Raw genomic sequence first — 27738 nt, 5'->3', positions numbered from 1 at the left:
TGCGCATAAGGGGAGTGGCCCCTTGGGCAAATGACTTTTAGGCCATTTCTGCCCCCCCCCGGGGGCAGAAAACCACTGGACACCAGGGATAAAAAAAACATTTGTTTATTTTAATTTTTTTATGTTTGGGATGCGACCCTTGGGCAAGGGTTGGTCCCGGGGGGGCAAATTATTATTAGGCCATTTCTGCCCCCCCCATCCATACTTGCATGTTAATAAAAGGAAGAACACATGCGCTTTGAGTGCACCGTAATTACACGGTTGCTGAATTATATATATATATATATAAAAATTGTTTCTTTTTTTCTCTGTTTTGCTTAACATTCCTATTTGATGAGGTGTTGACAAAACTATAGGATGTACAGAAAATGTTAATTTTTCTTTGAATATTCTTTGCATGCAATTTTCCCATTGTCTGCCGCAGTATCAACATTCCAAGTTAATTCAATATGAAATATTTCTGCTTTCATAGCAAGTGTAAATTAAGTACCCAACTTTCTTTAAACTATATTTGTATTTGTGATTTGACAGCTGCAGACATATTTTGACTGATGGATCAAAATATGCTTTTGTTTTTCTAACTTGACTTGGTGTCTTGAATAATCTACTGTAGTATGTACAGTACAGTATGTACAGTAACAATATTTTTCCTTAAATCTTAATTTCTGAAAACTAGACATGTAGGGGAATCCAAGATAGGGTGGCTTGTGTGGCTCCAACCGCATTTTCTACCCAGAATCCATTGCAAACCTCAAAATGTGTCTAAAAATACATTTTCCTCACATTTCTGTGATGCAAATTTCTGCAATTTCAGGAAATCCACTAACTTCCCTCCACCCAGCACTCCCCCATGTCTCCTGTAAAAAATGGTTTCTCACTTGTGTGAGCAGGCCTTCTGTCCACGACAGGAAACACCCCGAAACGCAACGTGGATACATCATATTTTTCCACTGAAAATGTATTGTTTTTTTGCAATGTGTCTTGGGCCCTAGCTTAGCCAGCACCTATGGAAAGCTAGCAAACCTATACAATTTTAAAATCTAGACACCTAGAGTAATCCAGGATGAGGGGACGTGTGTGGTCCTTACCACACTTTCATGCCCAGAATCCCTTGCAAATCTCAAAATTTGTCCAAAAAACACATGTACCTTACATTTCTGTGATACAAATTTCTGCAATCTGAGGGGAGCCACAAACATCCTTCCATCCAGCATTCCCCCAAGTCTCCTGATAAAAATGGTACTCACTTATGTGGGTAGGCCTAGAGCCCATGGCATGAATGCCCCAAAACACAACCTGGACACATCACATTTTTCCCCTGAAAACTGACTGGTTTTATGCAATGTGGCTAGCTGTGGATTTAGGATCCTAGTTCAGCTGGCACTTAGGGAAGCCTAGCAAACCCATACATTTTTTAAAACTAGAGACCTAGGAGAATCTAGGATGGGGTAACTTATATGGTTCTTACCATATTGTTTCTACCCAGAATCCCTTGTAAATCTCAAAATGTGTCTAAAACACATTTTCCGCAAATGTCTGTGATGCAAATTATTGCATTCTGAAGGGAGCCAAAAATGTCCTACCACTCAGCGTTACCCTCAGTCTCCCGACAAAAATGATCTCTCACTTGTGTGGATGGGCCAAGTACCTGTAATCAGGGAAGGGCCAAAAATGTTAAAGATTAAGGAGATTAGGGGGGCAGCAAAGTTTGTTTACAAGCACAGTTTTTTTATTACGTTTTTAGGTTGACTCTGTTTTGGGCATCCAGACAAGTGAGGTATCATTTTTATAGAGAGACTGAGGGGTATGCTGGGTGTTAAAAAAGACCCCTCACCCACCAACCTAGTTGGTGACATGCTTCATCATTTGTTTTTCCACCAAGACACCTAGAGTGTTAGCGGTTTTCTTTGATGCCTGATGACAGCGGAGCGGTTTTTTAATGGGTTGAACTCCCAACTGGGAGAAGTGCAATACATACCCACCATTATTTTTACACACACATACTGGTTGGTTTTGGCACGTGTGTGAGTGATGGTTCAATATGTACGTTTTTTTAAAGTGATTTCACAAAAATTCAATGCACTGTTAATAACTGAAAGGTCAAAAAATTAAATCAATTACTCACAGTTCGTGAACTGTAAAACCGAGACAAGGCACCAACTGCTTTTCAGACCATTCACACTCCTTTCGTATGTGGCACACACAAGACCATTCACACCGTCAGCTGTGGGCACAGCACATTACAACATTCACAACAAGAGTCAATGTATGCCCTGGCAAAGAAAGACAGAAAAGACAATTATTACTGTACAACCATCTATTCATCAAGTACACATACATACTGGTTGGATTTGGCACAAGGGTGAGTGATGGTTCAATATATGAAATGTTATTAACAAGAGATTTCACAAAAATGAAATGAACTGCTGAAAGGTCAAAAAACGGAACCAATGACTCACAGCTCTTGAACTGCAAAGCCGCCTAAAGGCACCAACCGTTTTACAGTCCATTCACACACCTTTCATACATGACACACTCAAGACCATTCATGTTGCCAGCTGCAGGCCCACCACCTTACAACGTTCATATCAATAGACATCAACATTGAAGGACCTATCACTTTCATATGCCCACATGCCTGACACAGCAATCACACCAGCTGATGAAGTGTGTAGACGGGAGTTTGACTAAGAGTGTGTGTAGTGACCAGCAGCAACTCACTACTCATACACTGCCAGCCAAGCACCAGTTCACACACACCACCAGCCAAGCACCAGTCCACGCACACCACCAGCTAAGTGCCAGTCCAAGCACACTGCCAGACAAGCACCTGTCCACACACACCACCAGCAAAGTGCCACTCCACCCACACCGCCAACCAAGTGCCAGTGCACAAACACCACCAGCCAAGCACCAGTACACTCACACCACCAGGCAAGTGCCACTCCATGCACACCACCAGCCAAGGGCCACTCCACGGACACTACAAACCAGGCGCCAGTCTACGCACACCACAAGCCAAGCACCAGTCCACACACACCACAATCACATTTATTTTCAAAAAAGAAAACACACACTAATTTTAAGTAAATACAAAACTACAAGCAAAAAATCTCTAATTAAATACATGACACTAATGCTAACTGTAAAACTGAACAAAAAATATAAAACAATATAGAACAGGCAGTTTACTTTTAGGCTCACAGTAGCTCCCAAACATTTTTTGGGATATGGTACATTCTGAAAAAAGTGGGCACACACAGCCCCGGGTCAGAAGGACAGTCTGGGCAGTACATAGGACTCTTCTTCCACATACCTCTTTGCTTACAGACTCTACATCTCCTACTGGTAAAGTCTTTTTTGAGGCGAGGGAGGAATGTGATCAGGAAAGTGGCGATCTTTCAATCTAGGCACATCACACACCAGTCCAACTCTACGAACACTTGCCTGTTCCACTACAACAAGGCTGCCTATCATAGACTCCAGAAACTGACAAAATGTTATCTTGGACTGTGGACAACAATCCTTAAATCGAGCAAAAGCATTAAAGGTCGCTAAGTGGAAAAGATGGATAGCAAACTTTTTATATCCAATGTAAGCCTAACGAATAGCAGTGTAGGTTTCAAACTCTGATCTATTTTATGAATACCACCATTGTACCTATTATATTCTAAAATGCACACAGGTTTGTGCACCTCAGCAACCTGACCCCAAACAGTCACAGCGGAAGTACCTTTATCATAGATGGTAGTTAGCATGTAGACATCTCTCCTGTCTGCAAATTTCACAGCTAGAAATTCATCACTACGCAAAAGCACAGCGCTTTCCACTCTCAAGTGTTTTATAAACAAGTTCTCTTGGCTAACCTTTACGGTTAGATAAGATTGTGCTACAAGCAACAGTGTCCAGTTTGACCAATTCCCTGAACAATTGCTCACAAGTGGAGAGGTTATCAAAATAAAAATTGTGACCTTTGTTAAAAAGTCTTCTACCAAGTTGCCACACAATCCTCTCACTAACTCCAAAAGTGGACAGACTACCATGGGGCTCAGTGCTGGAATCCCTACCGGTGTCCACACTGAAATTATAGACATATCCAGTTCTACTCTCAGACAGTATATACATCTTAATTCCATAATGTCCCGTCTTGCTAGGCATGTACTGCCTAAAAAACAAATGGCCCTTGAACAGCACCAAAGACTCATCAACAGCTATGTCTTTCCCTGGAAAATAGATCTCTGAAAACCAATGATAAAGTGATAAAGGACAGGCTAAATCTGAAAAAGATGGTCACAATCAGGGTAATCTCGTAGCAATGCTAAATCGGAACATCAGTGTCCTCCTCTAAAAGAGACACATCCTCTGCCCGGAGATTGGCTTCATCATCAGACGATTCCTCTCAGACAGAAAAAGCACTGCCAGAATCTTGCACTTCCTCCTCTGCCTCAAATGCAGTCTCAGTCTCATAATCATGGGCTTTTTAAACTTTGGCAGAAATGACATTCCAGACAACCTGCTGAACAGTCACCTTGCAGCTAGCCATAATCCTTGCTAATAAAAGTAACTTGACAAATATGTCAACAACAACCAACACTGTGTAAAATAAGTAATAAACAAAGTGTGGGTTTATCACAAAGACCTATATACTCAAAAACAATACCACTCACAAACAAGACCACTCACTTGCCAAATACAGCTAGACTCACCAACATCTACTCTGCACAGGCACAGTAAGCACCAATGATATCCTACTAGAAAGGAAAAACAAGAACACCACAAATCACATTAGACACAAACCCAAAGATAATTTCACACACAATAAAACAGAAGCTAAATGTGCTGCTATTGATACAGCAGTTACAAAAAACACATTCATGCAAGGCAATGATACTCATTTGGAGTAAACAGTACAAAAAACGTTTTCTTACCAAACACATTGAACTGCAGATCCACCAATGCTGAAACTGCAGCAGGAGTCTCAGCAAAGGAAAACAATAGCTTTGCACTAGGAAAAAAGTAGAAATAAAACATTACTATCACAAATGATGACAAGAAATAAAGCAGTTAACAATATAAAACAATATGAAATCTGCCTATCACCATTCGAATGCCAGCCACACATATCATCAGTCAAATGTCAGTCCACGCTCAGCACCAGTCTGTGCACACCATCAGCACAGGTGTGATCAGCCAAGCGTTAGCTCACACATGCAGTGCTTCAGCCAAACTCCTGTTCCTCACAAAAACAGAAACTTTCCTTGGTCTAGTGGTTGTGTGCCCCCCTAACAAATGGCCAATCTGCCCAAAGGGGGGCAGGCAAAAACAGTCAAAATACATGCCCAGACAAGGGGAGCAACCCTTGCCATGGGGAACGACCTGACATATAAATAAGTTAAATCCCTGATGTCTAGTGGCCCTCTAATCCCCCGGGGGCAGATTGGTCTAAAAATATGGTCAATCTGCCCCTGTGGGGGCAGAAAATGGCCAAAACATTTTCCCAATAAAGGGGATTGACCCTTGCCCAAGGAGTCATGCCCTGATACCAACAATAAAATCCCTGGTCCCTCATTTACAAGGGCATTGTGCCATTGGAATGTCACTTTTACTGACGTTCTAGTGGTGCAATGCCCTGCCCCATATTTATAAAGCAGCGTTAAACCACTTTTTGTGGATTAATGGTGGTTTGTAAATATGGACCCTTTACACTTATCACTTTGCATGAAAGGGGCGTGAAAATGGTGTTGCTGTGGGCATTCCACTGCAACACCAATTGCATTTTGACGCTGCCCTCGATTTAACAAGATTCTTTAACAATCGTTAAATAATGATGTTTTGCTACATACATACGACTAGCAAATTGCTAATATTGATTGTTTATGTGCAGGAAGGGACATCTTCCTGCACTTAAACAATCATTCCCTGCAATGTAGACAACCTTGCAATATGGTGTAAGGATGCCCGCGTTAGTGCTATGCAGCTAATTGTAGCACCAGCGCTAGGAAAACACAGGAGTGTGCAGTATTGCATTATATTAAATACGGCACATCCCTGTGTTTCTGAAGTGACGTAGCATGACGCTGCCAAATTTTGCGCATCACTGTAGGACTTCTTAGTAAATGATGCCCCTGGTACCTAGTAGCTTTCTGCCCCCCAAATCATTTACCTTATGAAGGGGAGCAACCCTTGCTCAATATCCCATTCCTCAAAATACAAAATTGTAATCCCTGGTGTCCAGTGGCTTTCTGCCCCCCCACCTCTCCAGGGTCAAATGAGCCAAAAATATGGCCAATCTGCCTTGGGGGGTCAGAAAATGGCATAAGCATTTCTCCAACAAAGGGTAGGGACCCTTGCACCAGGAGCCACTCCCCAACATACAAAATTGTAATCCCTGGTGTCTAATGAACCCCAGATGGCAGATCCACCTAAAAGCAACTGATGTGCCCTATGGAAGGGGCAGAACACATACACAAAAGCACCTCTAGGGAAGCGACCCTCGCCCAAGGGGTCGCTCCTCGCAATCAATACCATTATAAACATTTATAGGCTTCCAATGGGTTTCACACCCCTGGGTGACTGATCAGCCTAAAAGCAGCCGAATCAGTCCCTGTGGGGGCCAATACAGCGTTACATTATGCCACCAGGAGAGCGACCCTTACTAGGGGGCTGCTCCCCCAACAATAAAGAAAGAAATCCCTGGTGGCCCAGTGGAGATGGATTCCTGCACCACCCCCACCCGCAAGAAGGACTTACCAAAACATCCTCTCCTTTCCTCCTCAGCTGCTTCTGGCATCGTCAGATCGCCAATGGAGGGATTTGGAGATGGTTCCGTCCTCAGCACATGCCCACCGGTGCTCACCACGGAACCGTTTTGTTATGAGCACTGAAGGGGTTAAAGGGAGAACTACTGGACCCCAGAGAAAACATCTGCGGATGTATCTTTTAAGATCAAGGCATCCAGAAGCACTGAACATCACTGACAATAGTAATAATGATAATAATAACAATACTATTAATAATGGTATTAATAATAATAATAATAATAATAATAATAATAATAATAATATCAATTATGATAATAATATTTGCGATTTTTAAAGCGCATAGCTACTTCATATGAGGTGTCCCAGCACTAGGTACAGGTATTTGCAATCCTAAATACAGCTGTTAAACCCCTGGCATCATGAGCTGAAAAACCAGGTTTTGAGTTTTTTTCTCAAACAGACATTCGACTGGGCCTGATGAACCATTAGAGGCAGAGCATTCTACAACTTTAGCTCTAAGTAGCCAAAAGAGCTCCCATCTATACGCACTTTCTGGACTCTGGAACCATCACTAGCATCTCCTCTGCAGTTCTTAGGTTCCTAGATGGTACATAAGGCCTAAAAAATGATTGAAGGCCTTTGTTGTTAATAAAAGCTTTGTAGAAATAACACAAGGCCTTGAAAATGGATCTCTGTTTCACCGGATGTCAATGAAGCTCTTTAAACGCAGCCCCGATCGGTGCACGCCTTGGCAGGTTTAATAAGAGCTGCTCAGAAGCATACTGCACTCTTTGGAGTCTCTTGATCCTACCCTGTGTGTCTCCGAGGTACAAAACATTGCAGTAGCCGAGCCTTGACATATAGCAAAGCCTGATCCATTGTCATCTGCTATCTTTTTTGCTGACTCTGGCAAGAGGCATAATATTTTCCTCAACATCTTGAGTAGTCCTAAGCATTTTCCTGCCACTGCAGTGATTTGACTGTCAAAACATAGTTTTTAATCAACCCAAATGCTAAGATTCTTTACCTTGGGTTTGGAAACAGGGGCTGGGCCCAGTTCTTTAGGCCACCATACAATTGACCAGTTGTTGAAATGGTTACCCAATGTTAGAATCTCTGTCTTCCCAGCATTAAGCTTGCAACAGTTCATGTCCATCCACCTAGCAATGTCCACAAGGCAGATGCATAAGGAGGAGGCCATGTGGGAAGACTTCTGTGACGTCATGATGATAAGCTGCATGTCATCCGCATAAATTACAATTGTGAACCCATAGCATTTGAGTACATCGTCCAGCAGTCACACATGTACATTAAACAAGGTAGGACTCAGGGAAGAACTCTTTGTTTCAATGGGAGCACCTTAGACTAGTAAGGTTTCTGTGACACCTGAGCCCAGAGTCTTGATCAGGATATTATGGGACAGAGTGTTAAATTCAGCACAGAGATCCAATAGCAACAATGCCGCAGAATGGCCATCGTCCAACAGCTGACAAATTGACTCAGTCACCAGTAGGAAGGCTGACTCAGTGCTGTATGCTGGGTGAAATACAAATTGGGTCATGGCTCTCCATAAAGCTCGATAGCTGGTTATTGATAAACTGCTCCATAATCTTGGAGAATAGTGGTATCAGAAAAAACAGACAAACGTTTCCAAAAAGTTGGATCCAATAGTGTTATTTTAAAAAGCGGACCCACCACTGCATGCTTCCATATCCCAGACACCTCGCCAATGGCTAGGGAGCTGTCAATCAGCTCACCTAATGCTGGGTGGACCACCTCCTCACCTCGTTCCAAAATGAATGGGGTGGCAGGGTCCAATGGACAGCCTGACTTAACCGAGGAATGTGACTTGGTCAGCTCCTCAGGCTAAATAGGCCTGAAACTTAGAGGCCTAAAGCTCTCTTCTGAACAATCAAACCAAACACTTATACAGGGGGACTCTCTAGCTACTGTAGGAAAGGAGTCATAGATCTTAGCCACCTTTTCCAGGAAGGACTGAGCCAGGACATTGTATCCCTCCTCTGATGACATGGCCGAGAATGAGACTGAAGATAAGGATGACCATGACTTCACAACACTTAAAATCTTGCTGAAAGACTTCTGGGCAGCCTGGCTTTTATTTGAATAGACGCAAACAGGTGCAGACAGGCTTGTCTTTGGCACTCCAGTGGCATGTCCTCGCTTGCATACTCCTCAATTAGCCAAGAGGAGAGGGAGCACTACACCGCTGACCTCCAAAAATGTCAGCCTCATGCAGGAAGTGAGGCAGTAGCTGCAGGTCCTCTAGCTTTTTCCACTCAATCAGTAATACTGTGGTGGATCAAACAGCAGGTAACTGTTAGTGTGCAACTTAAAAAAATACCCTTCCTCCACTATTAAACCCCAAAAACACAATCTCCAAAATATTAAAATGTGGCAGCTAAAGTGAGCATAAAATTAAAACAATGAGGGCTGCGTGTAGAACAGCTATACTTCTCGGTGCGTCCGCACAAGCATGCTTCTCAAATAGCCAAGTGGAGAGTTGAGCGCTAGAGCACTGATCTATGAAAATGGCAGCCTCAAGCAGAGATGTGAGGCAGTAACTGAAGTTTCCCTAACCCTTTTTGATAAATCAGTAATACTGTGGCGAACCGAAGGGCAGGTAACTATTACGGTCCAACCTAACAAAGCATCCTTCCCCTACCATAATCCCCCAAAACACAACCCCCAAAATATTAAAATATGACAGCTAAAGTGAGCGTGAAATTAAAAACAATGGTGGTGGCGAGTAGAGCGCCTGTACTGTGCTGTGCATCCACACTAGCATGCTCCTCAAATGGGGAGGAGCACTAGAGTGCTAACCTCAGAAAATCGTGGTCTCAAGCAGGAAGTGAGCCAGTAACTGCAGTTTCCCTAACCCTTTATGCTCAATCAGTAATACTGTGGCGAACTGAATGGCAGGTAATTATTATGGAGCAACATAACAAAGCACCCTTCTGTGAGAAGGTAGCCTCTTTCTAGCCTTGTTACCCCCACTTTTGGCCTGTTTGTGAGTGTATGTCAGGGTGTTTGTCACTGTTTTTACTGTCTCACTGGGATCCTGATAGCCAGGCCTCAGTGCTCATAGTGAAAACACTATGTTTCAGTATGGTTGTTATGTGTCACTGGGATCCTGCTGGTCAGGACCCCAGTGCTCATAGGTTTGTGGCCTATATGTATGTGTCACTGGGACCCTGTCACACAGGGCCCCAGTGCTCATAGGTGTGCATGTATATGTTCCCTGTGTGGTGCCTAACTGTCTCACTGAGGCTCTGCTAACCAGAACCTCAGTGGTTATGCTCTCTCATTTATTTAAAATTGTCACTAACAGGCTAGTGACCAATTTTACCAATTTACATTGGCTTACTGGAACACCCTTATAATTCCCTAGTATATGGTACTGAGGTACCCAGGGTATTGGGGTTCCAGGAGATCCCTATGGGCTGCAGTATTTCTTTTGCCACCCATAGGGAGCTCTGACAATTCTTACACAGGCCTGCCACTGCAGCCTGAGTGAAATAACGTCCACGTTATTTCACAGCCATTTTACACTGCACTTAAGTAACTTATAAGTCACCTATATGTCTAACCTTTACCTGGTAAAGGTTAGGTGCAAAGTTACTTAGTGTGTGGGCACCCTGGCACTAGCCAAGGTGCCCCCACATTGTTCAGAGCCAATTCACTGAACTTTGTGAGTGCGGGGACACCATTACACGCGTGCACTACATATAGGTCACTACCTATATGTAGCTTCACCATGGTAACTCCGAATATGGCCATGTAACATGTCTATGATCATGGAATTGCCCCCTCTATGCCATCCTGGCATAGTTGGCACAATCCCATGATCCCAGTGGTCTGTAGCACAGACCCTGGTACTGCCAAACTGCCCTTCCTGGGGTGTCACTGCAGCTGCTGCTGGTGCCAACCCCTCAGACAGGCATCTGCCCTCCTGGGGTCCAGCCAGGCCTGGCCCAGGATGGCAGAACAAAGAACTTCCTCTGAGAGAGGGTGTGACACCCTCTCCCTTTGGAAAATGGTGTGAAGGCAGGGGAGGAGTAGCCTCCCCCAGCCTCTGGAAATGCTTTGTTGGGCACAGATGTGCCCAATTCTGCATAAGCCAGTCTACACCGGTTCAGGGACCCCTTAGCCCCTGCTCTGGCGCGAAACTGGACAAAGGAAAGGGGAGTGACCACTCCCCTGACCTGCACCTCCCCTGGGAGGTGTCCAGAGCTCCTCCAGTGTGCTCCAGACCTCTGCCATCTTGGAAACAGAGGTGCTGCTGGCACACTGGACTGCTCTGAGTGGCCAGTGCCACCAGGTGACGTCAGAGACTCCTGATGATAGGCTCCTTCACGTGTTAGTAGCCTATCCTCTCTCCTAGGTAGCCAAACCCTCTTTTCTGGCTATTTAGGGTCTCTGTCTCTGGGGAAACTTTCGATAACGAATGCATGAGCTCAGCCGAGTTCCTCTGCATCTCCCTCTTCACCTTCTGATAAGGAAACGACCGCTGACCGCGCTGGAAGCCTGCAAACCTGCAACATAGTAGCAAAGACGACTACTGCAACTCTGTAACGCTGATCCTGCCGCCTTCTCGACTGTTTTCCTGCTTGTGCATGCTGTGGGGGTAGCCTGCCTCCTCTCTGCACCAGAAGCTCCGAAGAAATCTCCCGTGGGTCGACGGAATCTTCCCCCTGCAACCGCAGGCACCAAAAAGCTGCATTACCGGTCTCTTGGGTCTCCTCTCAGCACGACGAGCGAGGTCCCTCGAATCTAGCAACACTGTCCAAGTGACCCCCACAGTCCAGTGACTCTTCAGCCCAAGTTTGGTGGAGGTAAGTCCTTGCCTCACCTCGCTGGGCTGCATTGCTGGGAACCGCGACTTTGCAGCTACTCCGGCACCTGTGCACTTCCGGCTGAAATCCTTAGTGCACAGCCAAGCCTGGGTCCACGGCACTCTAACCTGCATTGCACGACTTTCTAAGTTGGTCTCCGGCGACGTGGGACTCCGTTGTGCAACTTCGGCGAGCACCGTTTCACGCATCCTCGTAGTGCCTGGTTCTGGCACTTCTCCGGGTGCTACCTGCTTCAGTGAGGGCTCTTTGTCTTGCTCGACGTCCCCTCTCTCTGCAGGTCCAATTTGCGACCTCCTGGTCCCTTCTGGGCCCCAGCAGCGTCCAAAAACGCCAAACGCACGATTTGCGTCTAGAAAGGCTTGTTGGCGTCCTGCCGGCGGGAAAAGACTTCTGCACGACTCTTCAAGGCGAGTGGGATCCGTCCACCAAAGGGGAATTCTCTAGCCCTTTTCGTTCCTGCAGAAACCTCAGCTTCTTCTGTCCTGTCGAAGCTTCTTTGCACCCGCAGCTGGCATTTCCTGGGCATCTGCCCATCTCCGACTTGCTTGTGACTTTTGGACTTGGTCCCCTTGTTCCACAGGTACCCTCGATTGGAAATCCACAGTTGTTGCACTGCTGGTTTGTGTCTTTCCTGCATTATTCCTCTAACACGACTATTTTGTCCTTAGGGGAACTTTAGTGCACTTTGCACTCACTTTTCAGGGTCTTGGGGAGGGTTATTTTTCTAACTCTCACTATTTTCTAATAGTCCCAGCGACCCTCTACAAGGTCACATAGGTTTGGGGTCCATTCGTGGTTCGCATTCCACTTTTGGAGTATATGGTTTGTGTTGCCCCTATCCCTATGTTTCCCCATGGCACCCTATTGTAACTATACATTGTTTGCACTGTTTTCTAAGACTATACTGCATATTTTTGCTATTGTGTATATATATCTTGTGTTTATTTCCTATCCTCTCACTGAGGGTACACTCTAAGATACTTTGGCATATTGTCATAAAAATAAAGTACCTTTATTTTTAGTATGACTGTGTATTGTGTTTTCTTATGATATTGTGCATATGACACTAAGTGGTACTGTAGTAGCTTCACACGTCTCTAGTTCAGCCTGAGCTGCTCTGCTAAGCTACCATTATCTATCAGCCTAAGCTGCTAGACACCCTATACACTAATAAGGGATAACTGGGCCTGGTGCAAGGTGCAAGTACCCCTTGGTACTCACTACAAGCCAGTCCAGCCTCCTACATTGGTTGTGCAGTGGTGGGATAAGTGCTTGAGACTGCTTACCACTCTTGTCATTGTACTTTTCATAAGAGAAAAATATACAAAACAAGGTCAGTGTATATACACATAGCCAAAAAGTTTTGCATTTCCTCTTTTCACTCTTTTCTAAGTGCTGAAAAGTACTCCTAAACTTTCAAAAAGTTCTTAAAAGTTTAAAAAGTTTTTTTCTGTCTTTCCAAAAAGTTCTGAAAACTTTTGTCTCTTTCTCTATCACTTTAACTCTCTCTAAAAAATGTCTGGCACAGGCCAAAGTGTTGATCTGTCCAAACTTGCATATGACAACCTTAGCTGGAAAAGAGCAAGGAGTCTCTGTATAGAGAGAGGTTTGAGTGTAGGGAAGAATCCTGCCTTGGAACTGTTAATTAACATGCTTAGAGAACAGGATAAGGCCAGAGGTGGCCCATCTGTTGAAAAAGTACCTAATAGTTCCCAATCTGATTCAGGGACTCCCCCAGGAAAAGATTCAGGAAAGAAACTTCCTAGCCTGCCCATTACTAGACAATCTAGCATAGATGGTAATGATGATGAGCCACACCAAAGAAATAGTGTTGTCTCACATCATAGCAAAAGCATTCATTCTCACCATACTGGTAGTAATGTTTCTGTAAACCAAGCTGTTAAGTTGGCTTCTGTAAGGGACAGGTCTCCTTCTGTTCATTCCCATCATAGCTCTGTTTCTAGAAATGTCCCTCCCACCAACCCTGATGACAGAATGTTAGAGAGGGAACTCAATAAGTTGAGGGTGGAACAAACCAGACTGAAGCTTAAAAAGCAACAGCTGGATTTGGATAGACAGTCTTTTGAATTAGAGAAGGAAAGACAGAAGTTGGGTTTAGATACCCATGGTGGCAGCAGCAGTATTCCCCATAGTCATCCTGCAAAAGAGCATGATTCCAGGAATCTGCACAAGATAGTTCCCCCTTATAAGGAGGGGGATGACATTAACAAGTGGTTTGCTGCACTTGAGAGGGCCTGTGTTGTACAGGATGTCCCTCAAAGGCAGTGGGCTGCTATCCTATGGCTATCATTTAGTGGAAAAGGTAGGGATAGGCTCCTTACTGTGAAAGAAAATGATGCCAATAATTTCCAAGTTCTTAAGAATGCACTCCTGGATGGTTATGGCTTAACCACTGAACAGTACAGGATGAAGTTCAGAGAGACCAAAAAGGAGTCTTCACAAGACTGGGTTGATTTCATTGACCATTCAGTGAAGGCCTTGGAGGGGTGGTTACATGGCAGTAAAGTTACTGATTATGAAAGCCTGTATAACACAATCCTGAGAGAGCATATACTTAATAATTGTGTGTCTGATTTGTTGCACCAGTACCTGGTAGACTCTGATCTGACCTCTCCCCAAGAATTGGGAAAGAAGGCAGACAAATGGGTCAGAACAAGGGTGAACAGAAAAGTTCATACAGGGGGTGACAAAGATGGCAATAAGAAGAAAGATGGTGAAAAATCTCAAGATAAGCATGGGGATAAGGGTAAAACCAAAGATCCCACTTCAAATCTTAAACACTCTTCAGAGGGTGGGGATAAAACAAATTCTTCCTCTTCTTCCCAACCTGCACACATTAAAAAGCCTTGGTGCTTTGTGTGTAAAAACAGAGGCCATAGGCCAGGGGATAAGTCCTGTCCAGGTAAACCCCCTGAGCCTACCACCACTAATACATCAAGCTCTAGTGCCCCTAGCAGTAGTGGTACTAGTGGTGGGACTGCTGGCAACAGTCAAGCAAAGTGTGTAGTTGGGTTCACTTATGGGTCCATAGTGGAAACTGATGTAATCAGTCCCAAGACAGTTCCTGTCACACCTAGTGGCACTGGCCTTGCCACACTGGCTGCTTGTCCCCTTACAATGGATAAGTACAGGCAGACAGTTTCAATAAATGGTGTTGAGGCCTTGGCCTACAGGGACACAGGTGCCAGTTTCACTTTGGTGACTGAAAACCTAGTGCCTCCTGAACAACACATCATTGGACAACAGTATAAGATTATTGATGTCCATAACTCCACTAAGTTTCTTCCCTTAGCTATAATTCAGTTTAGTTGGGGTGGAGTTACTGGCCCTAAGCAGGTGGTGGTATCACCTAGCTTACCTGTAGACTGTCTCTTAGGTAATGACATAGAGGCCTCAGGTTGGGCTGATGTAGAGTTTTATGCCCATGCAGCCATGCTGGGCATCCCTGAGGAATTGTTCCCTCTCATTTCAAGTGAAATGAAAAAGCAAAGGAGAGAAGGCCTGAAAACTCAGGATCCCTCTCCATCAACAGGTAAAAAGGGTATCACAGTATCCCCTAACCACCCTACCATTCAGGATACTATTCCTGTGGTGGGAGAAACCTCTCCTGGGGTGGCACCTGTTCCAAGGGAATCATCAGCTGGCAAAGCTGGACTCCCTGAGGTGGAAGTACCTCTCTGTGGGATAACTAACATTGGTGAGAAAAACAGCACCATTTTAGTTAACATGGAGCATCCCTCCAACCCTCCCAGAGAAACTTTAGTGCAGAAACCCTGCACTACCTCACAACACTTAGGACAGCATCCCTGCCCTAGTGTGGAGCTCATAGGACAGCATCCCTGCACTGCTCCAACTCAAGAGAAACAGCATCCCTGTTCTCTCTTCCAGCCAGATGGACAAAGTTTTTGCCCAGCTATGGCTTTTCTGAGACAGCATCCCTGTCTGGCATTTCCATCACTACAAATAGGTTCAGTGGACAATTCCCACTGCTCTAAACTAAAACTTACTGATAGAAACTCTGAAAATACATCTTCACATTGTTGCTTAGCTAAAAAACTTCAAACAGGGTGGTTTACATCCCCACAGGGAAGTAACCATATAGTGGATGATAAAGGGAGTAACCAGTCTATTGCAGAGCTACTCTCTACTTATCACCACTTAGACAATAAAGTCTCAACTGGCCAAGGTTAGCCTTATTGTCCTTCGTTTGGGGGGGGGGTTGTGTGAGAAGGTAGCCTCTTTCTAGCCTTGTTACCCCCACTTTTGGCCTGTTTGTGAGTGTATGTCAGGGTGTTTGTCACTGTTTTCACTGTCTCACTGGGATCCTGATAGCCAGGCCTCAGTGCTCATAGTGAAAACACTATGTTTCAGTATGGTTGTTATGTGTCACTGGGATCCTGCTGGTCAGGACCCCAGTGCTCATAGGTTTGTGGCCTATATGTATGTGTCACTGGGACCCTGTCACACAGGGCCCCAGTGCTCATAGGTGTGCATGTATATGTTCCCTGTGTGGTGCCTAACTGTCTCACTGAGGCTCTGCTAACCAGAAGCTCAGTGGTTATGCTCTCTCATTTATTTAAAATTGTCACTAACAGGCTAGTGACCAATTTTACCAATTTACATTGGCTTACTGGAACACCCTTATAATTCCCTAGTATATGGTACTGAGGTACCCAGGGTATTGGGGTTCCAGGAGATCCCTATGGGCTGCAGTATTTCTTTTGCCACCCATAGGGAGCTCTGACAATTCTTACACAGGCCTGCCACTGCAGCCTGAGTGAAATAACGTCCACGTTATTTCACAGCCATTTTACACTGCACTTAAGTAACTTATAAGTCACCTATATGTCTAACCTTTACCTGGTAAAGGTTAGGTGCAAAGTTACTTAGTGTGTGGGCACCCTGGCACTAGCCAAGGTGCCCCCACATTGTTCAGAGCCAATTCACTGAACTTTGTGAGTGCGGGACACCATTACACGCGTGCACTACATATAGGTCACTACCTATATGTAGCTTCACCATGGTAACTCCGAATATGGCCATGTAACATGTCTATGATCATGGAATTGCCCCCTCTATGCCATCCTGGCATAGTTGGCACAATCCCATGATCCCAGTGGTCTGTAGCACAGACCCTGGTACTGCAAAACTGCCCTTCCTGGGGTTTCACTGCAGCTGCTGCTGCTGCCAACCCCTCAGACAGGCATCTGCCCTCCTGGGGTCCAGCCAGGCCTGGCCCAGGATGGCAGAACAAAGAACTTCCTCTGAGAGAGGGTGTGACACCCTCTCCCTTTGGAAAATGGTGTGAAGGCAGGGGAGGAGTAGCCTCCCCCAGCCTCTGGAAATGCTTTGTTGGGCACAGATGTGCCCAATTCTGCATAAGCCAGTCTACACCGGTTCAGGGACCCCTTAGCCCCTGCTCTGGCGCGAAACTGGACAAAGGAAAGGGGAGTGACCACTCCCCTGACCTGCACCTCCCCTGGGAGGTGTCCAGAGCTCCTCCAGTGTGCTCCAGACCTCTGCCATCTTGGAAACAGAGGTGCTGCTGGCACACTGGACTGCTCTGAGTGGCCAGTGCCACCAGGTGACGTCAGAGACTCCTGCTGATAGGCTCCTTCAGGTGTTAGTAGCCTATCCTCTCTCCTAGGTAGCCAAACCCTCTTTTCTGGCTATTTAGGGTCTCTGTCTCTGGGGAAACTTTAGATAACGAATGCATGAGCTCAGCCGAGTTCCTCTGCATCTCCCTCTTCACCTTCTGATAAGGAAACGACCGCTGACCGTGCTGGAAGCCTGCAAACCTGCAACATAGTAGCAAAGACGACTACTGCAACTCTGTAACGCTGATCCTGCCGCCTTCTCGACTGTTTTCCTGCTTGTGCATGCTGTGGGGGTAGCCTGCCTCCTCTCTGCACCAGAAGCTCCGAAGAAATCTCCCGTGGGTCGACGGAATCTTCCCCCTGCAACCGCAGGCACCAAAAAGCTGCATTACCGGTCCCTTGGGTCTCCTCTCAGCACGACGAGCGAGGTCCCTCGAATCCAGCGACGCTGTCCAAGTGACCCCCACAGTCCAGTGACTCTTCAGCCCAAGTTTGGTGGAGGTAAGTCCTTGCCTCACCTCGCTGGGCTGCATTGCTGGGAACCGCGACTTTGCAGGTACTCCGGCCCCTGTGCACTTCTGGCGGAAATCCTTAGTGCACAGCCAAGCCTGGGTCCACGGCACTCTAACCTGCATTGCACGACTTTCTAAGTTGGTCTCCGGCGACGTGGGACTCCGTTGTGCAACTTCGGCGAGCACCGTTTCACGCATCCTCGTAGTGCCTGTTTCTGGCACTTTTCCGGGTGCTACCTGCTTCAGTGAGGGCTCTTTGTCTTGCTCGACGTCCCCTCTCTCTGCAGGTCCAATTTGCGACCTCCTGGTCCCTCCTGAGCCCCAGCAGCGTCCAAAAACGCCAAACGCACGATTTGCGTCTAGAAAGGCTTGTTGGCGTCCTTCCGGTGGGAAAACACTTCTGCACGACTCTCCAAGGGGAGGTGGATCCGTCCACCAAAGGGGAAGTCTCTAGCCCTTTTCGTTCCTGCAGAAACCTCAGCTTCTTCTGTCCAGTCAAAGCTTCTTTGCACCCGCAGCTGGCATTTCCTGGGCATCTGCCCATCTCCGACTTGCTTGTGACTTTTGGACTTGGTCCCATTGTTCCACAGGTACCCTCGATTGGAAATCCACAGTTGTTGCATTGCTGGTTTGTGTCTTTCCTGCATTATTCCTCTAACACGACTATTTTGTCCTTAGGGGAACTTTAGTGCACTTTGCACTCACTTTTCAGGGTCTTGGGGAGGGTTATTTTTCTAACTCTCACTATTTTCTAATAGTCCCAGCGACCCTCTACAAGGTCACATAGGTTTGGGGTCCATTCGTGGTTCGCATTCCACTTTTGGAGTATATGGTTTGTGTTGCCCCTATCCCTATGTTTCCCCATTGCATCCTATTGTAACTATACATTGTTTGCACTGTTTTCTAAGACTATACTGCATATTTTTGCTATTGTGTATATATATCTTGTGTATATTTCCTATCCTCTCACTGAGGGTACACTCTAAGATACTTTGGCATATTGTCATAAAAATAAAGTACCTTTATTTTTAGTATGACTGTGTATTGTGTTTTCTTATGATATTGTGCATATGACACTAAGTGGTACTGTAGTAGCTTCACACGTCTCCTAGTTCAGCCTGAGCTGCTCTGCTAAGCTACCATTATCTATCAGCCTAAGCTGCTAGACACCCTATACACTAATAAGGGATAACTGGGCCTGGTGCAAGGTGCAAGTACCCCTTGGTACTCACTACAAGCCAGTCCAGCCTCCTACACCTTCCTCCAAGATAATCCCCAACAACACAATCCCCAAAATATTAAAATGTGGCAGCTAAAGTTAGCTTTAAATTAAAACAATGAGGGTGGTGTCTAGGGCGGCTGTGTCTTGCTGCGCTTCCATACAGACATGCTCCTCAAATAGCCAAGTGGGGAGGGAGCAGTACAGTGCTGACCATAGAAAATGGGGGTATCAAGCAGGAAGTGAGAGCGTTACTGCAGCTCCCTTGCCCTTTCCGCCCGATCAGTAACACTGTAGGAGACCAAAGCGCAACTTAAAAAAGCACCCTTCCCCCAACATATTCACAAAACACAATCCCCAAAATATTAAACTATGGCATCTAAAGTGAGCGGGAAATTAAAACAATGAAGGCACAGTGTACCCTGCCTGTACCTTAAAATACCACCTGATTACTGCATATCTCAAGAGATCGCAAGAATGCATTGATTCCACATTAAAATTAGAATCTTGTATATATGTAGCTAGAAGTTATAGTTAGGACCTAGTTTGTATAAGAAAAACATGTTTTGCCTATAACTTTGGCGCCGTTTGACAAATCTTCATGAAAGTTTCAAAGCTAGTTTGACATTTACTTCTGCTGTTTAGAAAGTTTCACAGTGATTTGTTACGCGGGCAGAATAAAAGGGGGGTCACAATTTTCCCAATGTAATTTCCTATAGAGATTTTAGTCACAACTACAGTCCGAAACGCTGGACGAAATTACACCAACTTTGGCAGAAGGCTACATCTTGGTCCAGAAAGATCTCTTTCTGTAATTTGGTGAATTCACGGATCCACGAGCCAACAGCAATGTCATGATTAGCTGGCAGCAACCTGAGAGGAAAGTTGCAATCACTATTTTGTGAATCCGAACTCCGTTCCCAGCAAGAAAACTAAAATTTCAAAGTGAGATAAAGGTTCAGGGTAGAGGTACCCTGACCTAATGTGACTGATGGAGGGTTCTGTCCAAAAATATTTGCTTGAGCATGTGAGGATTTGTGGATCGACTGGGATCCTACAACCGTTTACACACCCACTCACACACCCAAACAGCCACTCACTCCCACTCAAAGACCCAGAAAACCACTCACAGACCCACACAGCACTCACGCACAAACACTCATATACCTATACAGCCACTCACAGACCCACAAAACCACTCACACACTCACTCACAGATGCATACAGCCACTCACACTCACACACCCACCTACACATCCACACTACCACTCATACACCCATACAGCCACTCACCCACCCTCTCTCAGACCCACAAAACCACTATCATGCCCATACACCCATTTATACACTCACACAACCACTCACACACCGATACAGCCACTCACAACCCCTCTCTCAGGCCCACAAAACCACTCACACACCAACACATCCACTCACATACCTATTCACTTAGCAACAGAGCCACTTGCAGGCCCACACAGACAGTCACACACTGACTCACACACCCACCACACAGTCATGTGCCCACTTACACACCCACACACAGGCATATAGCCACTCACACATCCACTCACAGACCCACTTACACATCCACACAACTACTCACACACCCACTCACACACCCATTTACCCAATCATACAACCACTCACACACTTGCACAGCCACTCACACACCTACTCACACACCCACAGAGCCACTCCCACACCCACTTATAGACTCACACAGCCAGTCACACACTGACTCACACATACACCCACCCACCCACTTACACGTCTGCACCCACAAAACCACTCACACACCCAGATTACAGGGATATTAGAGTTAAGAAATAACATTGAAATTGAAATTCACTGACTTAACCTTGGTTTACATGGAGGTTATTAATAGGTTCAAATTTTTATCACACAAAATCATAGAAATTCAGCAGTTATAGTAATAGTCATGCCCTAAGGAAACTGTAACTCATTCCTTCGCCATACACTACTGATTGACACACATGATACATCACTCATGACTTCTTCTATGACATCGTTGATAATATCACTGCAACCTTTGCAGTGAAATTATTAATGAAAAACCTGTGCATGGGAAAGGCATGAGTTATAGTTACTTGATATTACTCTTGCTGTTAAGGATTGCTTTAAGTCTCAATTCTTCTGCCCCACTACATTGTTACCCTCGGGATGGTAAGGGGATGAGAAATGTAGTTGAACCCATTACAAAGCCATGGTGCCCCTGAATGCCCGTGAGGCAAAAGCAGGGCTCCAGTGTGAGTGTAAAGCTGCAATTGCATATGCACCGATAAAGACTTGCAAATCTTTAATAACAGTTCGAGCATCAGCTGATCGTTTTGGCCATTTTCATAGAAACCTGGAGCATGAGTCAACGAGGACTAGAATGCATTTGTGTGCACCATCAAGTATCAGGGAACCACAATAGTCCAAGTACCCACATTGTAGTGGTTGGTTTGAAATTCAAAGGGGTGTCTGCGGAGTGCATTTAATGGTTGTACCCTTTTATGGGGGCAGAAAGCCACTGGACACCAGGGATAAAAAAACATTTGTTTATTTTTATTTTTTTATGTTTGGGAAGCGACCCCTTGGGCAAGGGTTGGTCCCGGGGGGGCAAATTATTATTAGGCCATTTCTGCCCCCCCATCCATACTTGCATGTTAATAAAAGGAAGAACACATGCGCTTGGAGTGCAGCGTAATTACACGGTTGCTGAATTATATATATATATATAAAAATGATGTATTTTTTTATCTGTTTTGCTGAACATTCCTATTTGATGATGTGTTGACAAAACTATAGGATGTACAGAAAATGTTAATTTTTCTTTGAATATTCTTTGCATGCAATTTTCCCATTGTCTGCCGCAGTATCAACATTCCAAGTTAATTCAATATGAAATATTTCTGCTTTCATAGCAAGTGTAAATTAAGTACCCAACTTTCTTTAAACTATATTTGTATTTGTGATTTGATAGCTGCAGACATATTTTGACTGATGGATCAAAATATGCTTTTGTTTTTCTAACTTGACTTGGTGTCTTGAATAATCTACTGTAGTATGTACAGTAACAATATTTTTCCTTAAATCTTAACTTACCAGTGTTCCCTGGATTTTCGGGCATTCCGATATTGTTGGTATATGCATGACCTGTTAATATATGGATGGTGTTTAGAAAGTTCTCAAAATAAAATACACCATACCATAGCATTACTTTACCATACCATACCCAATTCATGCCATGCCTTTTATAACAATGAAAGGATTAGATACCCCACCATATTCTAAAATACCACAATACTGCATAACTCAACATAATATACCCTAACATACCCTGACATCACATTAAAAAAATATATATATACCATCATTGTTAAATATCGATAACAATTGTTTTATTTTATTTCTGTTTTGAGGGCATAGTTGACCCATATTTTATTGAAAACATACAATGATTTCTGAGAAAAAAATATATTCTTTGGGTTTATCACATTTTCTCTCAATTCAACCCACTTTTCTAGGCATTTATGAAAGCTGGACAAATGGAAGAAGAATACTGGACTGGAATGCGAACAAATTACTGGAGTGAAAACATAAAATGGGTGGACAATAGAAGTCTAGGAAAGTAGGTACAATATGGTACAATAAATGATTATTGTGTGTTTTCTCCTTTCCTTCCATTTAAATAAACAGCTCAAATAGGTGTACAGATGTGATTTAGGAACAATAATGAACTTAACTATATACCTTAAATAGTTTGAATATAACTACTGTTCACATTTCTACATTTCAAATTAATTAGTATATTGTGTGTAAACAGTAAACATGTTCACATATTTTCTTAAATTGCATAAGTAAAATAATAATGTATATACGTTTGTAAACACTTATGTAAGCAAGTTAATTATACCAAAATGCAAATTACGCTTCATAATTTAAATTGACCTGACAAATACTTTCTTTGAACATGAGAGGCATGCTTATTACAATGACTATTTTCTCCTCATGCAACATAATATGGACAGCACAGCATTTTGGATGGTAGAATAATGTCTACAACTGAAGAGGTCCCCTTGCTGGAAGGATGCAGAGGTTACCCCTGAAGGAACGGTACTAAACTTTGTATATCTTTATGGGGACCCCACATATATTTGGTTTCAGGCTTTGCATCTGACTCGGACAGACCCGCAGCCAAATGGAGACCATGGGTCCAATAAGATTAAAGACAGCAGCATGGTTGTGGGTAGATTGACTCCGTTCAAGTTTAGTTTTATTACCTAAGTATAGCAATATGCAGATGCAGATCAATAATCTTAAAATCATACATTCAAAAAGGCTGAAAAAATGGAAGAAAAGAAGATGCAATGAAATTAAAATTAGGGTAACACAAGTGCAACTAGTGCTATTTAAAATACAGAAATAGCGTGGTCTTACCGTTTACAGCCTGTCAGCACACATCCCAGAATGGAAAGTGCAGTGTGCAAGCATTACAGGCAAAGCAAAGTACAAAGTACAACTAAGTATACAGAGGCAACCATATTTTAACATAAAGTCTACTTTACTACAAAGCAAGCCCCTTCCGTAAGCTTGTAAGGCTATAAAAAAGCACTGATTACCAAGGTTGAATGGCCTAGATTGAGATGGAGGACGCCGATCCTCACGCCTTACCGCTAGGCATTCACATTATTTTGTTTACACACATTAATTAAAAATGTTGACTTCAATATTTACACAAACATATGAATTGAACACATAGAGCAACATTCTTAAAATGGAATTTGGGCAGCACCACTGCAGATAGTTGAAAGACAATTCTTATAGACGCTGGAGTGGCAGAATATTCCAAGCATGTAAGAACAGTAGGATTACAGATTAGTTTATAGGATAACTGGTGATGGAAAGTGGATTGCTGGTAGGGGCAGGTAAGTACCTACACTTAGCAATAGGCCACTAACCCCCACTAGGTCCAGTCAGGTCTCCGTAAATTAATCCCAGTTCAACCCTTGGCGGCTTGGCAATGAGCAGTTAGGCTTAATTTAGGAGAGAGGTGTAAAGGAATTAAAATTCACGAAACAGTAAATAAGTAAAACATAAAACACAATAAAAATCCAACACCAATATCTAAAAATAAATTATATTTCTATCATTAAAATTACACCAAAATGACAAAAATCCAAAGTAGGGAACAAGGGATATGATTTTTAAAGATTAAAAGTAATTCCAGCCCTTAGAAGCAAATAGCGCTCAAAGGGTTAAAAAAAAGTTACACTGGACAGGGACAAAGTCCAGAGTGCAGGCCACCCGTGATGTAAAACTGCCACACTTACGTTCAGAAGTGTCTCTTGATATAGGAAAGTGGGCCACAGCACCAGCCAAGGGTTCAGAGGCTCTGGTTTGCCTCTTGGGATCTGGACTACAACTCCCACAATGCAACTCTTCAACTTATGGAGCTGTTTACAACAGTTGCTCCAAATGTCTCCAAACTTCTGGGTCTTCTTCCGAAGGTCCACAACTTGATCAAAGGTTCCAGAAGCTCTGAGTAGCTCCTTGGAAGTTGGGACTACAATTCCCATAATGGGGGACCTGAGGGCCTAGTTCCATGGTGGAACACCATGGAATAAGTCCACAGGTGCCCTCCCCAAGCCCCAGGGACACCCCTACCCACACCAGAGGGACAGTGGAGAATGGGGAACCCCATCCCAGGTAGTTATAGGTAAGTACAGGTAAGTATTCAGCATATTTTTTTAAAGTGCTAATGGGGGCCCTGAAATAGGCCCCCATACAAGACACTGGGTGCAATGGCCATGCACAGGGGACCCTTGTCCCCTGTGCTGGCTATCGGGGTGGTGGGCATGACTCCTGTCTTTTATAAGAAAGGAGTCATGTGGTATAGTAGGTTTAGCATTAGAAAATGACACTAGGCTGGTTAGAGTCACTTTTTTTTCTCTAACCAGCCTAGCGTAATTTTTTTGCGCTAAACCAACTCCTCCCATACTGCCACTCCCACCTGGCTAACGTCATTCTCCATGACGTTAGCCCACCCTTTGTGCCGGTTTGCGCCATTCCATAAATAAGACGCCCGGCCAGCGTCTTGGAATGTGGCTAGCCGGCGGTATACTTTTTGACGCCAAACTGCGTTTAGCATGCCTAGGTCTGGCTGAGTCCACCCACTGGTGTGCCTAAAATTCCGTAACACACCCCTTTCCTGCCCTCTCCTAATGTAACCAAGGGGGCACCTGGTTGTCTTTGTTTGAAGGAAAAGTGGGAGTGTAGGAGGCTGGCCTGGTTTGTGGTGGGTATCTATGGTACTTACACCTTAAACCAGATCCAGGTATCTCTTATTAGTGTAGTGTAGTAAGTGTCTAGAAGCCAGTCTCTCTAGAGGTAGCTGTGGATGAGCAGCCAAGGCTTATCTAAGAGACATGCAAAGCTCATGCAATGCCACTGTAGTCACACAGTACTCACACACATGAAAGAAAACACTCAGGGGCATATTTATACTCTGTTTGCACCAAATTAGTGTCATTTTTTTTTACTCTAATTCAGTGCAAAACTAACTCCATATTTATAATTTGGTGCTAGACCCCTCTAGCACCGAATTTATGGAGTTAAAGTCATTTTTTGAAAGTGGAGACCTAGCTTGCCTTAATGAGATGCAAGGTAGGCGTTCCCGTGCAAAAAATGACTCTATGGCCTTAACGCCATATTTAGGGGCATATTTATACTCTGCGGAATATTTATACTCTGTTTGCACCGAATTAGCGTCATTTTTTTTTACTCTAATTTGGTGCAAATCTAACTCCATATTTATACTTTGGTGCTAGACCCATCTAGCACCAAGGCTCTGATTTATACTTTTTTTGCACCGCATTAACGTCATTTTTTGACGCAAAAGTGGTGCAAACTTACAAAATATTGGCCCTTATTTATACTTTTTGCTGCAAAACTGCACTAACTCAGTTTTGCACCAAAAAGTTTAGCACCGGCTTGCACCATTTCTGTGCACCAGCCGGGCACCATATTTATGGAATGGTGCAAGCAGGTGCAAAGGGTAGGCTAGAGTTTTCAAAAATGACTTTAGTCGGGTGGGGCTGGCAGTAAAGAAGAAGAGGGTTTAGCACCAAAAAATGGCTTTGGGCAGGTTAGAGTAAAAAAAATGACTCTAACCAGTTTAGCGTCATTTTATGGTGCTAAACCTACCATGCCACATGACTCCTGCCTTAGAAAAGGCAGGAGTCATGCCCACCACCCCAATGGCCAACACAGAGGACAGGGGTCCCCTGGGCATGGCCATTGCACCCTGTGCCATATATGGGGGCCCATTTCAGGGCCCCCATGGCACTTTCAAAAATAAAATGCACTTTCCTGTACTTACCAGGGATGGGGTCCCCCATCCTCGCAGTCCCTCTAGTGTGGGTGGGGGTGCCCCTGGGGCCTAGGGAGGGCACCTCTGGGCTTATGCCATGGTGTTCCGCCATGGAAATAGGCCCACAGGTCCCCTAACGCCTGCCCTGACCCAGGTCTTAAAAAATGGGGCAAAGCAAGCTTTGCCCCATTTTTCGACCCCTCCTCCCTCCCTTGCACCATTTTTGCATGGGAGTATAAATATGGCGTTAAGACCATAGTGTCATTTTGTGCACGGGAACGCCTACCTTGCATCTCATTAAGGCAAGGTAGGTTTCCACTTCCAAAAAATGACTTTAACTCCATAAATTTGGCACTAGATGGGTCTAGCACCAAAGTATAAATATGGAGTTAGTTTTGCACTGAATTACAGTAAAAAAAAAAATTACGCTAATTTAGTGCAAACAGAGTATAAATATGCCCCTTAGCATCAAAAAATGATGCTAAACTGGTCAGAATCATTTATTTTGACTCAAAACTGCTTAACGTAATTTTTTTTAAGCTAGCCTACCCTTTGCACCGGCTTGCAACATTCCATAAATATGGTGCCCAGCTGGTGCTAAAAAATGGTGCAAGCCGGTGCAAAACTTTTTGGTGCAAAACTGCGTTAGTGCAGTTTTGCACCAAAAAGTATAAATAAGGCCCTCAGTATTACAAAAATAAAGGAACTTTATTTTCGTGACACAAATACCAAAAATACTATAGAGGCTATTCTCCCTTATCAGATAAGTCATCCACAAATCATATACACAAGTATGCAGAAATAGGCATAAAAACAGAAAACAGTGCAATTAGTTAAAATAAGAACAGTTAGAAATGGGCCTAGGGGAAGCACAAACCACATACTAAGAAAGTGGAATGCGAAAGTCGGTCTCCCACCTAGGTAAGTGTTTTGGGTAGAGGGGAGCTGGCAGTACTCAGAAAGCCCAAAGGTAAGTACCACAACCCACCCCAGTGACCATGAAAGCAGGAGTAAATCACAGTAAGTTTCCTAAAACACACACAGAGAAGAAAAGAAGAACTATGCAAAGTCCAGAAGAGACTGGAAGTCACCAACAGTGGATTCCTGGACCAGAGGACCTGTGGAAGAAGAGGACCAAGTCCAAGAAGCGCAGAGGAGTCCAGGAAGGGCAGGAGCCCCTACCCACCAGACTGAAGGTGCAAGAAGTGAGTCGAAGTGGAAGAAGGAGAGTCAGCACTGCACCCAAGAAGATAAAATAGAGTTCCTGGAGGATGCAAGTGATGTCCCACGCCATAAGGAGTATTGCTGTTTGGTTTGCGTCTTCGGATTCCGCCAACAAGCCTTGGTTATGCAAAGCTGGCGGCTGGTGGAAAGTG

At 44.4% G+C, this 27738-nt stretch overlaps 1 protein-coding gene across 2 annotated transcripts in view; it reads left to right on the top strand.

Annotated features, from left to right (window-relative positions):
• LOC138296275 (B-cell differentiation antigen CD72-like) overlaps positions 1 to 27738 on the top strand; it is a 383066-nt gene that overhangs the window by 219356 nt on the left and 135972 nt on the right. For both annotated transcript variants that reach the window (XM_069235260.1, XM_069235250.1), the window contains exon 6: positions 22518 to 22621. In XM_069235260.1, the coding sequence (XP_069091361.1) occupies positions 22518 to 22621 (104 nt within the window). The remainder of the gene's footprint in view (positions 1 to 22517; positions 22622 to 27738) is intronic.

The sequence above is a fragment of the Pleurodeles waltl genome, chromosome 1_2 (genome assembly GCF_031143425.1).
Source record: "Pleurodeles waltl isolate 20211129_DDA chromosome 1_2, aPleWal1.hap1.20221129, whole genome shotgun sequence".
In the NCBI taxonomy this organism is placed as follows: domain Eukaryota; kingdom Metazoa; phylum Chordata; class Amphibia; order Caudata; family Salamandridae; genus Pleurodeles; species Pleurodeles waltl.
The sequence above is the reverse complement of the archived record's forward strand: the minus strand, read 5'-3'. Positions and strand labels throughout refer to the sequence as shown.